Genomic DNA, 15663 nt, shown 5'->3' with positions numbered 1-15663 from the left:
TCGCAAGTTTTACGCAGTTAATTTGTATTTTATCTATCTATCTATCTATCTATCTATATAAAAACGAGTTGTATGTATGCATGTTTGTTTGTTTGTAAAAAGAGCGTTTGCATATGATGTCATTATTAGTACATACGGCTTTGTATATGCAGAGACAATGGGAAAGCCAAGAATGTTGTATATTCGCAATTTTTACGTAGTTTAACTCCTGCAGACGAAATGAATGCTTGCCTAAAAAATTCTAATTTATAGGCAAACGTAAAAATATTAAAATTAACTACAAATATGCGTGTCCGATTGCAAAACGATGACTCTGGTCAAACAGTAGACTCAATTTCAGGACGTATACAACTACCTGCTGATTTCTGTAATTTAGTGACGTCCAAAAATGAATTGATTGAAAAAGTATTTCCGAATATTCTAAAAAATTATAAAAATAATAAATGGCTAAGTGAAAGAGCGATTCTCGCACCCAAAAATATAGACGTCCACGAAATCAACAATATTGTTTTGAACAAGATTCGAGACCAGGCAGTCCTTTACAAGTCAGTCGACACAGTTTTGGAACCAAATGAAGCGGTTAATTATCCATCTGAATTTTTAAATTCCATAGATCCTTCAGGGTTTCCACCACACGTGCTACAACTAAAAATAGGCGTACCAATAATACTTTTAAGAAATATCAACCCACCAAAGCTTTGCAATGGCACGCGACTTGCCGTAAAAAAAAACAATGGAAAACCTAATAGAGGCCACAATCTTGACAGGGCCTTATGAGGGTGAGGCTGTTCTTATTCCTCGCATTCCCATGATTCCAACGGATCTGCTTTTTCAATTTAAAAGATTGCAATTCCCAATTCGATTAGTATTTGCAATCACCATTAACAAAGCTCAAGGTCAATCATTAGAAAAATGTGGTATAGATCTTAATCCTGATTGTTTTTCCCATGGACAATTGTACGTTGCATGTTCGAGGGTCGGTAAACCTGACAATGTATTTATATGCAGCGACAATTGGACAGCGAAGAATGTTGTTTATTCGCAAGTTTTACGCAGTTAATTTGTATTGTATCTATCTATATAAAAACGAGTTATGTGGATGCATGTTTGTTTGTTTGTAAAAAGAGCGTTTGTATATGACGTCATTATTAGTACATACGGCTTTGCATATGCACAGACAATGGGAAAGCCAAGAATGTTGTTTATTCGCAATTTTTGCGTAGTTTGAAACACATATATAAATCTATCTATATTCACAGGTGGGACACAGGGACACAACTACAATGGCGCATAACTAATATGGCGCGTAACGACTTACGCGCGCGGGGGGGCTTGGGGGGGCGCGAAGCGCCCCACCAACTAGGTGTTGGGGTGGCGCGAAGCGCCACCCCAACAGCTAGTATTTAATACAATACTATAATATATATATATATATATATATATATATATATATATATATATATATATATATATATATATATATATATATATATAATAATATAATATACTAATAATAATATTAATAATATAATACTTAATAACAATGTTCCATCGAACGCTAAATTGAAGAGGACGAAACCAATGGACAAATATTACATATGTGGACATAGGTTGATAAACAGAAATACATAAATATATATTATTGTGATATGCGCAATCTGGTTAATGTCGACATTCGCCGGTCAATATTCGAAATTCCCTTTTCTCTGCTCGGTAGCTTTGCGAATCAGCTTTTTCAGTCTTATGTCAGCGTTGATGGTAAAAGTCAGGGGCGTCATTTGGGAAGGGAGGTAATCATTCCTTCAATAATTTGAAGAAAAAATATTATACAGCCCATGCACCTTGACTATCCAGATATGAGCCCCTCTTGTCCCTCCACCCCAATAAATATTCTGGAGATTCACCCCTAGGTAAAAGTTAAAGTTAGGTTGGCTTAGGTTATAAATCCCAGAAAAAGGTTGAAAACCTAACCTGTCACCGTCAAATCTTGCATAAAACTGAATAAGTTGACTGGCAAGGGTGACTAAATCCAAGGAGAAGAAAGGGTATTTCGGACATTCACCGTTGAATATCAACATTCACCAATTCCAGACATTTATGGTAACATACATAAGCAACAGGTAGAATAGTTAATCAAGTTTGGGCAAAAAATAAACTAAAAAATTACTGAATACTTCGGTTTCACGCCTGGCAACGTTTACCAACGAAAAGAAACTAAACAGCTAAAACAATCAAGAAAATAACATATGAAAAACGCTCTATAAAGAGAAAAAACAAAAAATTCTCATCTAAAGAGCTATTATCATTGTTTTTACTTTTACAAATTTACGATAATAATTCTTGAACTCCGAGTCTTTTTCCCTTTTTGTTTTTCTAGAACGTATTTCATCTTTTTATCTTAATTTCTTGCATGCTTTGTTATTCTAGATTTTTTTTCGTTGACAAAATTTTTCAGATACAAAACCAAAATATTGAGACATTTATTTTTAATACATCTTGATTAATAGTTTTACCAGTTACTTATATTTATTTGTAATTAGAAAGGCAGTGGTTTCAAAGAAATTATGTAAGCAAAAAAGATTTGTTTTCAACAGTGTTCTATTGAGTCCTATTACCTCGGTGTTTATGAACTCTGAGAACTCTCAAACCTCCCAGTAGCAAGGCAAGGAGTCACAAAATACGAAGTAAATAGAGCCAAAAATTAGCGCAGCTTTGTTGGCCTCTGGCAGCTTTATGCTGCAATAAGTTGCAACTTATTTTTATGTTTTTTGGTATTTCTGCATTTGTATAAGAGGCTGCGACCTTTTAGTAGCTAAAATTCAAGTAAAATTAATATCTGTTCGTCAAATTATGACTATGAAATTAAATTGAATTATTACGTAAATAATAGGCTGCTAAAAAATGAACATAAAAGACGTTTGAATACTATATAAATTTTTGCGTGTCAGTTTTTTAATTAATGTAGAGCTACAATACTGTGAGAATATTGGATTAATTGCTTAGTATTTACAAAAATCGTATAGAAAATTTACTTTCAAGTCCGTTTTTATTAAATATTAATTCTTGAAAAAAACTTCAGTTTTATTTTCATTATAGACTATTATTCTTGGCACTTTCTTTTATGCTTACTTTCCTTTCATTATCAATTTTCTTGTTTTTCTCCTTTTTTTGGTTTATGTTAGGGAAGAAAATAAGTAATAAGCGATTATTATAGTACCTTGCCTATTAAAAGACAAAACAATGTCAAACTTATGATAACAGAATTCAAAAAACCAAAAAATGAAATTATTTTACAAGCTCAAAAATCTGTGTTAGAGAAAAAAAGAAATTGATTTAAATCGTCATTTTAAAAGCAATATTTTCTAAATATCTATTATTTTCAGAAATTTCAACAAGCCATTTAATCCATTAGTGTTGTTTTTAATTATTTTTTTTTTTCTAATTGTTGCAGTTTTTATTGAAAGTGTATGTAATGGTGTAGAAGATTAAAATAACTAGGATTTGAGCCATCTAAAATTGATTCCAAGCTTTTTTTTGTATAATTGTCTTTTATATAAATGGCTACTTTCATTTCTTTCATAACTCCAAAAAGCTCTAAAATCTTGAACAAGGAATAAACTTTTCTTTACTACATAAAGACTAAAATTTTATTTAGAAAATTTTGCAATTATTGATGATGGTGATGGAATCCTCCACTAATCCGAAATAGGCATCGATTTGTCTACGTGAATCAAGTGTACATGTCTACCTCCGAGAATGGACATCTCTGACATAGAGAAATGGCACAAACTTTCTAAAACGAATAGATGGCAGGTGAATTTGTCTTAAAAGACATAATTTCAGTATTGCATTGATATTAGGGAATCTGTATAGAAGCTTTCTTTTGTTGTAGGTAACAAAAGGAGAGGGGGATTCGAAAGGGGAGAGTCGTTGGAAAATCCGAAACAAGGACTTAGAGCAGGTGTTCTAGTGAGGTAAAAATGTGTATTTGAGAAATGCATACATTCAAAAAATTACGATAAAACACATTTTCCTGTTTTCCCACTGTGGCCAATTAATACACACAGGGTAGACATTCAAGACCTTAGAAAAGATTTAAGAAGTTTGTTAAGAAGAAGAAGGGATGGTATGACGCACAACAGGTTAAAAAGTGTTTTAATTTGGGCACGTATTCAGACCCAAGGTCAAATTCATCTGGAGGATGGAGGGGAGGGCCTTAGACAGGTCTTAGAGGAGGAAGGAATAAATTCCAAAGTCCAAATATATCTCAGTTATTGCGCCATGTTTAAAGATCCTTTAAATTAAGCCTAAAACTACTGGGCTCTCTAGGAATTTAATTTCTAAGAATTTGAATATTTCTGATGGCCAAGAGAAGAAAAGTCAGAGGCATTTCAGCTGCTTGCGGGAAATTTACGACCCTTTAAAATGACCCAAAATTACTGAAATTTCTAACAATTTCAGTCTTTGCTATCCCGGAATAGTATCTCAACGATAACTCATTTGTTTCTGGTATGTTTAAGGATCCTTGAAAATGAGCCTAAGTTTACTGGAGTTTCTAAGAATTTAAAGACGACTATTTTAAAGATAGCTCATTTATTTCCAGGATGTTAAAGGATTCTTTAAAATAAGCCTGAGATTGCCGTAATTTCTAGAATTTAATTTATGAAAATCTCAAGATTTCTGAATTCTAAGAAAAGAAACGTTCAGATGTGTTTCAGTTGCTAACGGCACACTTACTTATAATTTAAAATAAGCCGAAAATTAGTGGAATTTCTAAGAATTATTACATCTAAGAACTTTTGCTATCATAGAAGAGTATCTCAAAGATATCTTATGTTTCTGGGATGATTAAGGATCCTTTAAAATGAGCCTAAGAAAACTGAAGTTTCTATGAATCTAATTTCTAAGAATCTAAAGATTTATCCTGTCCAAGAAAAGAAACATCTATACGTTTTTCTGCTGATTAAAGCAAATTTACGGTTCCTTTAAAATAAGCCAATTTTTTCCATCCGATTGATACAAAACAATATCGGATCAATAAAAGAGATTAACGACCAACTATTGTTCAAAGTTATTGTCTTTGAATAAGGAAAATTGGGTCGCTTCCAATTTGTATTTCCTTATGTCATATTTCTTGTTGGTTACCCTCACACCTGTTACATGGTCGTTTCTGCGTGTGAGAAACACCTGAATAAATCTAAGATATAATAAACAAGGGAATGTGTTTTTTTCTATCCCTTTCCTGTTATTTAAATGAGAATGTTTAAATCACTTCCAGTTTATTTAGTTAGGAAATGTTAGCGTATTTTACGCCCATAAGAAAAACCAATGGCTGTTAAATTGCTGCGTCAACGAAGCCGAAGTCGGGTAGCAAAATTAAGGATGACAGTTATCATTGGTTATGACGGTTATATAATTTCGATTATCTTCAGTATTAGACACGTCGTGATAGACTGAAATCCAAAAGAAAATTTCAATTTATGAGCTGAACATCCTAGAAGAGTCTCCAAAGCTCCCAAAATAAGATCAATTTTGAGGTGCCCCGCTTTCAAAAATGATATACACCATGTAGCGCGTGCCAAGAGTAGCAGAATTTTTTTTAAGACTTAGAAAAAAAAGTCTTTTTTGCCTTCCCCTCTGGACCCATCTTTGGTCTGGAGCCACCTGAATGTCAGAATCATCTAAGGATTTTCTTATGATAGTTTCAAAATTATGAGGCTTTTAGGATAGTGCAACATTTGTTCAGGGTTGCCACGTTGAAATCAAAAGGCACAAACAACTTTACTTAAGGAGTTGGACGTCTTGGAAGGGTTTGCAAGGCTCCCAAAACAAAATAGATTTATCACATCAAGACAAGCAGTCATAGATAATTTCGAAGACCACACTGCCTTTCCATGACGAAAGTAAAACAGTTCAAAATAGGGATGAAACCTTTTAATTGACAGTGAATAGATATAAAATTATTTAACTGGATATTTCGAACACATATACAGTGTTCTGCTAATGATGATTACTGCTGATGATGAACACTGTATATGTGTTCGAAATATCCAGTTAAATAATTTTATATCTATTCACTGTCAATTAAAAGTTTTCATCCCTATTTTGAACTGTTTTACTTTCGACAAGCAGTCATTTTAACTGAAAGCACATATTATATATATATATATATATATATATATATATATATATATATATATATATATATATATATATATATATATATATATATATATATATTACTAGGCTAAGAGAAACTAGTTAAGATTGACGATTTCAACAACGGTTAAAATATGGGATTCTTTAGCTTTCGTTTTTGGCATATGCCTAAGAAAGAATGTGAAAGACTCACATAAATGCGTCATAAAAATAATGGAATTAAATGCGCAATTTTTAACACAGCAATATAAAACAATAAATTCTCTTTTTCTCCTTGGGTAAATCTAGTGCCCTATACTCTCCACTAATAAACCATTTTTGCTGTGTAATAGAAATTATTTCTTGTTATACGCCTCCGTTGTGTTGAGCGCAAAACATATAATTATCCCACCCCCTGCCTTCATGTTTTCTCATTTTACAAATGTCAAGAAGTCTTCTGATCTTATTTCTGGACAAGCAAACCGTATGTACCGCAAAAATATTAGATACGCAATGGATTAATCGATATTTAAAAAAATGCTAATAATTGTAACAAAATAGTATGTATGTTAAGTAGGTATCGCAATATGATCGATACAAAAAGAAAAGAAATACTTGCGTTAGAGATGATATAACATAATTAGCGCTATATAAAGGGTTAAGGGATCGCCGACCCATCCCCGGTTTTGTCACCAAATCGGTCAGAAAATAAGTTGGACCAAAAAAATCGTTCGGTAAAATTAAGATGTGAAGCTGACTCTCCTGATTCTATTAAGGCAAACAGAAAATCGCAATACGAAGAGGTCTAGAGACCGCTCCCTCACTGCTTTTCTCGCCATACCCTGAACAAAAATTGATTTGACCCAAAAATTGGTTGAGTAACACAGCGATGCGAATCAATCTGACTTTTCCAGCTTCATTAAGCAAATGGGGATTATTTAAATAACTATGTGAAAAAAAAAACAAGCAAAGCAGTCTGTAAAGATTCCTTACCCTCCTTTCCCCAAGACACTGGGCCCCATAATGAAAATAAAGGTAGAAAACGAATAAAAGCCATATTTTTCTAATTTTCACTATTTATTTCAATCTGCCATATTAAAATAGCGCGAATCCAGATATCACCATATCTCACCGTAATATTTTGCCGTCTCTGATCTTTATTATTTTTTCTATCTCTATGGTGATGAATGCACTCAAACTGCTACTACTACTACCAAGAAATTATTGCCACACCAAGCCGCTTGAGGCCACTCCTTCTCAACCTTAATCTACTCAAAGCAACACACTTACACCTCCCCCCATCGGCCACAAAAAAGATATCACCACCACAGGTTTGGACTTTGAAGTCTAGTGCCGTAAATTTTACTTTATTTTTACCCCCCCCCCTTGAAGTTTAAATTTTATACGATTCCTTTCTTATGACCTCTTCACATCCCATTTTGGGGTAATCTGTTTTTCTTTGGCCTCGGATGGATTGCTAAAAATCAAATCTGACATAATCCATCGTAAAAAGTGGCTTAGCCATCTTAAGCCTTCGTTCGTTGTACCCATAAAAATTGAGATTAAGCCAAATTTTCCGCACAGCTTTCTTTTTATAAACTTTGATCAATACTAATACCAAAAACTGTCATTAGATATATTTAAAACATTATATACCCATAGAAAGTGAAATTGTCCCACATTTATTATTTGATATACAGATATACGGTTATATTGTTCTATACATCACTGTCTGATATACAGTCAGTCAAAACTGGCACCTAAAACTATCCTTAGACATCAATCTGTAAAGACGTTGTTTTAGACTAGTTTGGCGTAACTACCCAACCTAACTCAAACCCAGGGTATTAAACTAACCTAAATTAAAATAATCTAAAGCTAGTCTATATTAACTGTAGCCTAATCCAAGCTCTTTGAGTAAAATACTTTTACAGTCTCTTCAAAACTATCCTCTGTAAACATTTAGTAAGTACTCCTCAGCCTTTTGAAATGCTTTCGTTTTACAGCCACACTTATATGCTGTAGTTATTGTGGCTTCCAACAGTGTGGCTAGTGTGGCCATTTTGTCAACTTTTCTTCCTATTCTTTCATTTTCTTCCTATTTCATCCTATCCTATTATAGTCCTGGAAGTCACTAGGCGCTAGAATTGTAAATGATAGCCCTAAAAGCCCTAGAAAGCGTGTGACAACTTTCTAGACAAAATGAGACTTGTCTTAATTGAGATGAGCTCACTCAATTTTAAGAAATTTAGAAATTTGAAATAAAATCTAAGAACTCTTTCTGGTTGAATTTTGCACACTCTGAAGCTACCTTAGCTTGAAGCTTTCGTGTTTTTCCTATTAGCACACCCACCCCTGTGGCGTCTGATACAATCATAAGATTTAAGAATGTATGCAGTCATTAAAATGCGAAGTTTCCATTGCTTGAAAGTTACAGGATAATGGCTTTTACACGTCATTTCTTTTTTCATTGCAGGATTTGAATTACTTTAGGAAAGGGGTTCTGAGCTTGGGTTGCACCAATCCCTGGTCGTGATTTTAGAGCGCATTTACAAAGAATTAGTTTACAAGTCGACGCGTCGAATTGACATTTCAGTTGTTCGGTCTTCGTAACAAGGACAAAGGTCAAGCCTGTCGCTCATCCTTATCACAGAAGGGATCGATCACTCGGTATTGTGTCCCAAACAAGAACATCAATCGTCTACAGAGCGTCACAGAATATGGAATGTATATATTCTAATACTCCAACAAAATATAGTAGTGCCTTCCAAAGAGGGTGCAATGTCCTCTACAAGACAGTAAGGGTGGGGACCTAGAAGAAGTTTGGAAGCCCAGTTGGACCTGACATTTTAGGCTCTAGTACACAAGCTAATGACTGAGTCGTGGAAATTGATTTTACTGTTTTTTTTTTTCAGTAAAAAGAATAGGTATAAATCTAATGATTTCTGGTCTCATTACACTACTGCTGCTAACAACTCACTGCAGCACTGAGCCGCCCGAGGATAACACGGCTACGCACGCTCCTTCTCCGTCCCAATCTATTTAAAGCCTCCCTTTTTACAACCTCCCAAAAAGTTCAAAAAAAAAAAAAATGAAGGAAAGGGTTTTTCCTTGATGTCAACGTCAACCTTGTATTTTAGATGCGTAAAGTCAAAATGGCAGGAAATTGGTTATGAAAAGCTGGTATCAACACATTATTCATTTCTTGCTCTGCGTTTTTATGATTTGTCAGATTCCTATTACAGATAGAAAAAAGACTGTCCCAAGATTCCTTCTTTTCTAGTTTCAAAAAACTATGCCTTAACTTTTAACTCGGATTGGCCAATGAAATGTTCCAAACCGAAAATTACGAATAGCATACATAAATGGCACTGTAGAAAAGTTTGATTAATCGACAAATACGACTACAATGTGACCCAGGCCCTACAAATACTATTCAAAAATATTATTGGTCTTATTTCCCTTTTAAATATGAAGGTGCCAACCCTTTCAAGTCAAAATTATGCAAATGTTAAAACTTACAGGGTGCATACTCAACAATATGGATCTCGGTGTAGCATTCTTTGATGCTGTAAAACCGGTCAGGTACTCTTTTATTTTCTTGTTAGTCGCTGTAATTCCTGCAATTTTAGTTCTGGCATCAAATCAAGAAGCTGGTTGCAAAAGATGTATACATATATATCTTATTATAAAATGAATCTGAAAAGTGATTAAGCTACAGCTAAGCTGCACGATTCTAGAACTATCCTGTCTAGACATGAAAAATATAACTTGGGTACAAAAATTACATATAGCTCTAATAAGTCTTACAACTTAAGAACCATTTAAACAGGAAGGGTGTGGGAAAACAGGGGATAGCTGGCACCCATCCACCATTGCATTTCCTGGCTAAAGGGCCATGAAATGGAGATTAACACTACCGATTGGAATGGTTAAATACAATGTTGTATTCCTTACCTTACAGTTTAGGGTTAGAAATCTAGAAAATGCGTACCTTATGATGTTACATATTATAATTAAAACTTAAGTATAAAAGACAGTGAACAATATAACGGCCATAAGTAAAAAGTACCAGATTACATTGCTCATTCTTGTAAATATGGGTTTTTTAAAGAGCCGTAAAGTATCAAAAGCAAGCATGTAGTCCGAGAAAGAAAAGTTAGGTAAGTTTGATTTAAGCAGCTTTCACACTACGTAGGTCATATTGTATGTTATGCTTTTAAGTTACATTAAGTATATATTTGTATACTTAAACCAGTCCTTTCAAACTAGAATAACGTAAAAACAATCCATGAATCAACATAGTCATCGCCTAAAATCACCATAAACGAAATATTCAAAATTGCAAATGTGGCATGAAGATGGAAATTTAAGATTTCCTGAAGAAGCATGATGAGATTTGTAGGAAATGTTTATTAATTTATTTTAAACATTTATTAATTACTCATTCGGGAGCTCCATTTTGTGGGTCATATGCTGACTTTCTCTCAACTTAACATAAGCTTACATAACGCATAGTTCTATGTGGACCGGGAGTTTACTTGGTACCGCCTACGCTACAGACAAAATTTTCTCCGTAAGATTACTGACACAACTTAAATATCCAAATTATGCTAGTGTTAAAGGTTCTAGTAGAGTATAGTGTTAGGTTCAATAAGTTTCAAAATTAACAATAGTTTTCTTTGTTTAGCTTCTGCTTTCTGAATAGATTCTTTGAAATTTGTTTCAAAAAATGTGTTTCCCTCCTTTTCTAATAATAGTAATAACGACAAATTAAATTTTGATAAATAATTTTTTCTTCAATAGGTTGGATAGACATCTACTGGCAACTCTGATCCTTATTAACAGTGGTGTCGTTTGGGACGGGGCAGTTGTCCCCCAATAATATGGACAGAAAAATTATTATATAGTCCATGCCCCTTGACTCTCTGGATATAGATCCATCTTGCCTCCCGCCCCCAATAAAAATACTAAAGCTACGCCGCTGCTCATTAATAAGCTGCAAGTACAAGTAACAGACGGTTACCCCCTCTTTGATAAATAGGGCTGTTCCTACACAGTGTCTCCAATGAAAAAGGTGGGTGTTTCTGATAATTTTAAATGTTCAATTCTGTAGATAAGACCTACCAAAAGGCACTGATTTCACTATCCTAAAAAAATTGATGGATGTTTCCATTTTCTTCGCACTTACCTTATAAATATGAACTCAAGAGGAGACTAGAATACCACTATCGATAGAGCCTGATTTTTTTTAAGGGGGGGGGGGTGTTCGAATTTGCCATGCTCTACCCACCCATTAAGACGTTCTTTTTTGTTTATTAAAATTCTATGATATCTACTTGATGTAGATTTCAATACCAATACCAAAATGGTATTGGGAATTTAATACCATAAAGAATCAGCCTATCTCGTCTATTATAAACTTTTTTAGTTTGCGTGGCCAAAATATTTAAAATTAATTCAGTGTTTTTGTCATAACTTGTAGGGCTTGGATAAGCAATCCAAATAAACAGCAGAAAACTAAAGACGACATCTACTTTCCCTGAAATCTTGGAAAAACGTTGTAACTTCTATTGTTTTGTGCCGGATATAGAGACATTTAGTTTTACGGAAACTTATATCATTAGGAAGTGCAAGTTTTGTGTTTTTGATCAAGTGGGGCAGAATTTTTTTTTTTAATTCAGGAAAGGGTTATCCCTAAAATAGTTCTAATATACCTGCTACAAAAATTCTGAAAATCACCTCAAAAGAAGTGTCATTTGATCAATTTGACAGATCTTCGAATTTTCTGTGGCTCAACCCGCTTTGATTGGAAACTTTGCCGACACAATTCCATTGATCTTCAATAAAATTTCATAATCAAATCACAAATTCTCAATAGGTTTCAAAGATGAGTAATCAGTCGCGTGTCACTAAAGGATCCTTTGCCTTTGAGAGAGTCAGTCGTCGTTGAGACTCACAAAATGATGTTTAAGATATCGAATGATCTTAAAGGAATTTAATACCTTAAAATCATTTTGTGAGCCTCAATGTCTCACAAGGTCACCAAAGTCTCACAGTCTGTCCCACACTGTCTGAGTGTCACCGTCTCAAGGACACAGAGCCCATTAGCGAATTCTCTTAAGGGACAGGCCTCCATCAAGAACTATTGAATATATTTGGTATGGTTACAAAATTTGATTGAAGAAAAAACGAAACTTTACATCCCTTTTGTGAGAAAAGCTTTCAATCAAAGCGGGTACTACCATAAGGAACTCTCAAAGCTGTCAAACTGCTCAAATGTTATTTTCTTTGAGCTACTTTTTAGCGTTTTCCTAGCAAGTATGCGAGAGCGTTTTTAGGGAATGCCCATTCCCGAACTTTAAAAAGAAAATTTTGCTCCATTTAATCAAAAAATTAAATTCAAATCTTTATAATGATGTAAGTTTCAAAAAAGTAAAATTCTCTTTCTCCGGCATAGAACGGAAGAAGTTAAATGTTTTTTCTATGATAACTAGAAAAGTAGATGTCGACTTTAGTTTCTTTCGTCTCTTTTGCAAGACCGTCTAATCAATTCGAAATAGTTTGGCCATACAAACTAAAAAAGTTTATCAAAAAAAGTTTTTCCGGCATAAAACGGAAGAAGTTAAATGGTTTTTCTAAAATATCTAGGAAAGTAGATGCCGGCTTTTAGTTTCTTACGTTTCTTTTGTAAGACCGTCTAATCAGTTCTAATCCCCATCCTTTAAGGCAGTCGTTCCCAAACTTATTTAGACACTGTACCCTTATTTACCCACAAAACATTTTAGGTACCCCTTCTCAGTTATCAAGTAAACTATAGCTAAAATATAAATAAATATGCCAGTCCTAGAGTTAAACGGTTCTTTTATTTTTTTTGCTTGCCGGCCACATACCCTCTAAAAAATTGTTGCGTACCCCCAAGGGCTAGGCGTACCACAGTTTGAGACCCACTGCTTCAAGGTATCGAATCCCCTAATAAAAAACCTATTCCCTTCCTGTCCAGTAATGATAATAACGAAAAATAAGATACTTATGCAACGGAAAAGGATACGCATTAAAGCATCACGGACGGAATTAATTTTATCTTCGGATGAAGGCAAATTGAGACTCTTGGCGACCTCCTTTCTTAGATCATAAAATGAGTTGTAATACTCTGGTAAGTCCAACCCTTTTGTACAGGCTTCAGGATGCAGGCATTGACGAAGGGGCAATTGACCATCGGTGACTAGAGTCATGGTACGGTTTCCACCAATGAAATACATTGACCGTGCATATCGATCAAACTGAAAAACAAATCAACTCGATTAAATTTCATTGTAAGAAAGTGAAAAAAAAAACTTAAAAAAAAAGAAAAAAGCAAATGTTTTTAAGGCCAATTAAAAAAATTGGACGAAAAACAAACATTTTGGGAGGATAACCGCCTTCCTTTTTCAGCGCCATAAGAGAAAGTTAGATCTTTCATTTTATTATCGATCTTCATTTCCTTAGTTTATTTTTTGTTACGGCACGCCAACATGATTTACGAAACAATTTTAAAAAAGTAAACCATAATCATGTAACGCCCGGCCTGTGTCATGGCACAGATGCATTATGTTGAGCAAAAAATGCATTTGCAAATCAATAAATTTATTGTCCTTTCCTGAGAAGACCCAAAGACTACATCTTCAAGCAAGTCCTTCTAGCTGCTCTTTGAGGAGATCGGCACAGGTGACCAGGCGACTAATTGAAGAATTGGTAGGTAAATGCCAGAAACAACCTAGAGTTCCAGACCCTGGGATATCTATAATAACACATCTCCCCACAGTGTGAGAAATGAAAATTGTTTACCCCCCCCCCCGATGTAGACAAGTCTTGTTCTCATTTGATAGCAAACAACCGGAAGTGGTTCTCTTTCATAACAGGCTGCAAAAGTAAAATAATAAAAGGCACTCCGTTTGCAAAATTTCTTAAGGCCCTAAAACCATTTTACTAAAGATCAATTTCATGATGATCATGGGAATCACCAGAAGAATCAAAACAAGAGTCGTGACGCTTTTCGTCTGAATTAGACAAGCTTGGGTGGAAACCATTCAAAGTAAGAAGAACATGAAAAGGAGCATGACATTTCAAGAATAAAAAAAAGTCACTTCATCTCTGACGAGCAAACAATGATCCTTAAACACCTGTTCCTCACGGTAAGTGACCCCATTTGCGCGAACATAAAAAAGAAAAAAAGAATACTATATTTAAGGGTTTAAAATACTTCTTCAAGTCTGGCTCTAAGTAATTAAAGCACAGATTTATGCACAATAAAATTGACGATCATCCAATATTTTCTGATTCCATGAAAATGGGGTAAAAAGAATTTCAAATGGATTCCGTTACATTGGAGTCATCTTAGGTAAGACTGTTGGAGACAACATTTGCACTTCTAGATCTTTCCTTCACCGTCTTTATGCAACAGTCCCTAAAGCTGCCACTCCTCAAGCGTTGGGTTGGTAATGTCACGTACCTTATGTCCATAAATACATAATTTTGCATTGTGTCAGAGAAAAAGAGTGTCTAACTCTGTTATTTTTTTTTCACTCCATCAAAGTACAACTCGTGGCATGAATCAGTGTATGCACTTTAACCCACCTAGTAAAAAAGGGCATGCTCTTAAAGTGTTATCATTCACAGTATCGTGACAGGTGAATAATTGTAATAATAATAAATACAGTCATTGCAATTGTAAACGTTACATTGATCAGATTCTCAAGAGTCTACGCTTGTCAAACATACCAAACCATTTTGCTTGAGCATAAAGCCTCTTCCACATAGACGCGTTGACCTTTCATACCGATGTACACAAGAACTATATTATACTTGCAATGGCACGACATAGAGCGTGCGCAGTGAAATTTAAACCCAACGCACGAATAGAATCAAACTCAATTCTTGCGTTACACTAACGTGTATACATCAGGGTTGTGTTATTTGGATTTATAAGAATGGTTTAGGCCGAAATATTGAAAACTTCATACAAGATCGACCTGGACTCTATCATAAAAACTCCCTGATTACCACAATAAAAACTGCACCAATAACGCAGGGGGGCTAATCTGTGATACTATCAACAAAGAATTGGGTAAAAAGGAATTCGGCAGGGTTAATAGTTTTACTTTTATTGGTTTGAATACGCTGGGGGTTTTCTCTCTTTTCATCACAATTTATCCACTTACCCTTCCCATTCGTGGTTAAGCAAAATTCCATTGAAAAAAAAACAAAACGAACAAGAGCATCGACACGTATAAAGAAATGTATTTCAAAGAGGGGTGGGGAGGTTAGCCTCGTCAAACAGCCAAAAAAGTCAATTAGATCATTCCTCAAGTTTTTAGGGTATGCACTGCTGTATCCTTAAAACCCATACAGGTTTTTAAGAAAGCATTCCTTCCTGGGGTAGATCAAATGTACTAGGAGAGAAGCTAATACAGCTGCGCATAGAACAATTAAAAAATTTAATGATCCATTTAACCATAATTTACATTTCTAAGCGAACTTCGCCTT

General features: G+C 34.5%; 1 protein-coding gene across 2 annotated transcripts in view; it reads right to left on the bottom strand.

Annotated features, from left to right (window-relative positions):
• The window catches only part of LOC136033273 (epithelial splicing regulatory protein 1-like), a 219262-nt gene that overhangs the window by 161753 nt on the left and 41846 nt on the right, over positions 1 to 15663 (bottom strand). For both annotated transcript variants that reach the window (XM_065714031.1, XM_065714032.1), the window contains exon 4: positions 13190 to 13421. In XM_065714031.1, the coding sequence (XP_065570103.1) occupies positions 13190 to 13421 (232 nt within the window). The remainder of the gene's footprint in view (positions 1 to 13189; positions 13422 to 15663) is intronic.

The sequence above is a fragment of the Artemia franciscana genome, chromosome 11 (genome assembly GCF_032884065.1).
Source record: "Artemia franciscana chromosome 11, ASM3288406v1, whole genome shotgun sequence".
Lineage (NCBI taxonomy): Eukaryota > Metazoa > Arthropoda > Branchiopoda > Anostraca > Artemiidae > Artemia > Artemia franciscana.
This window is presented reverse-complemented; position numbering and strand designations above follow the sequence as displayed.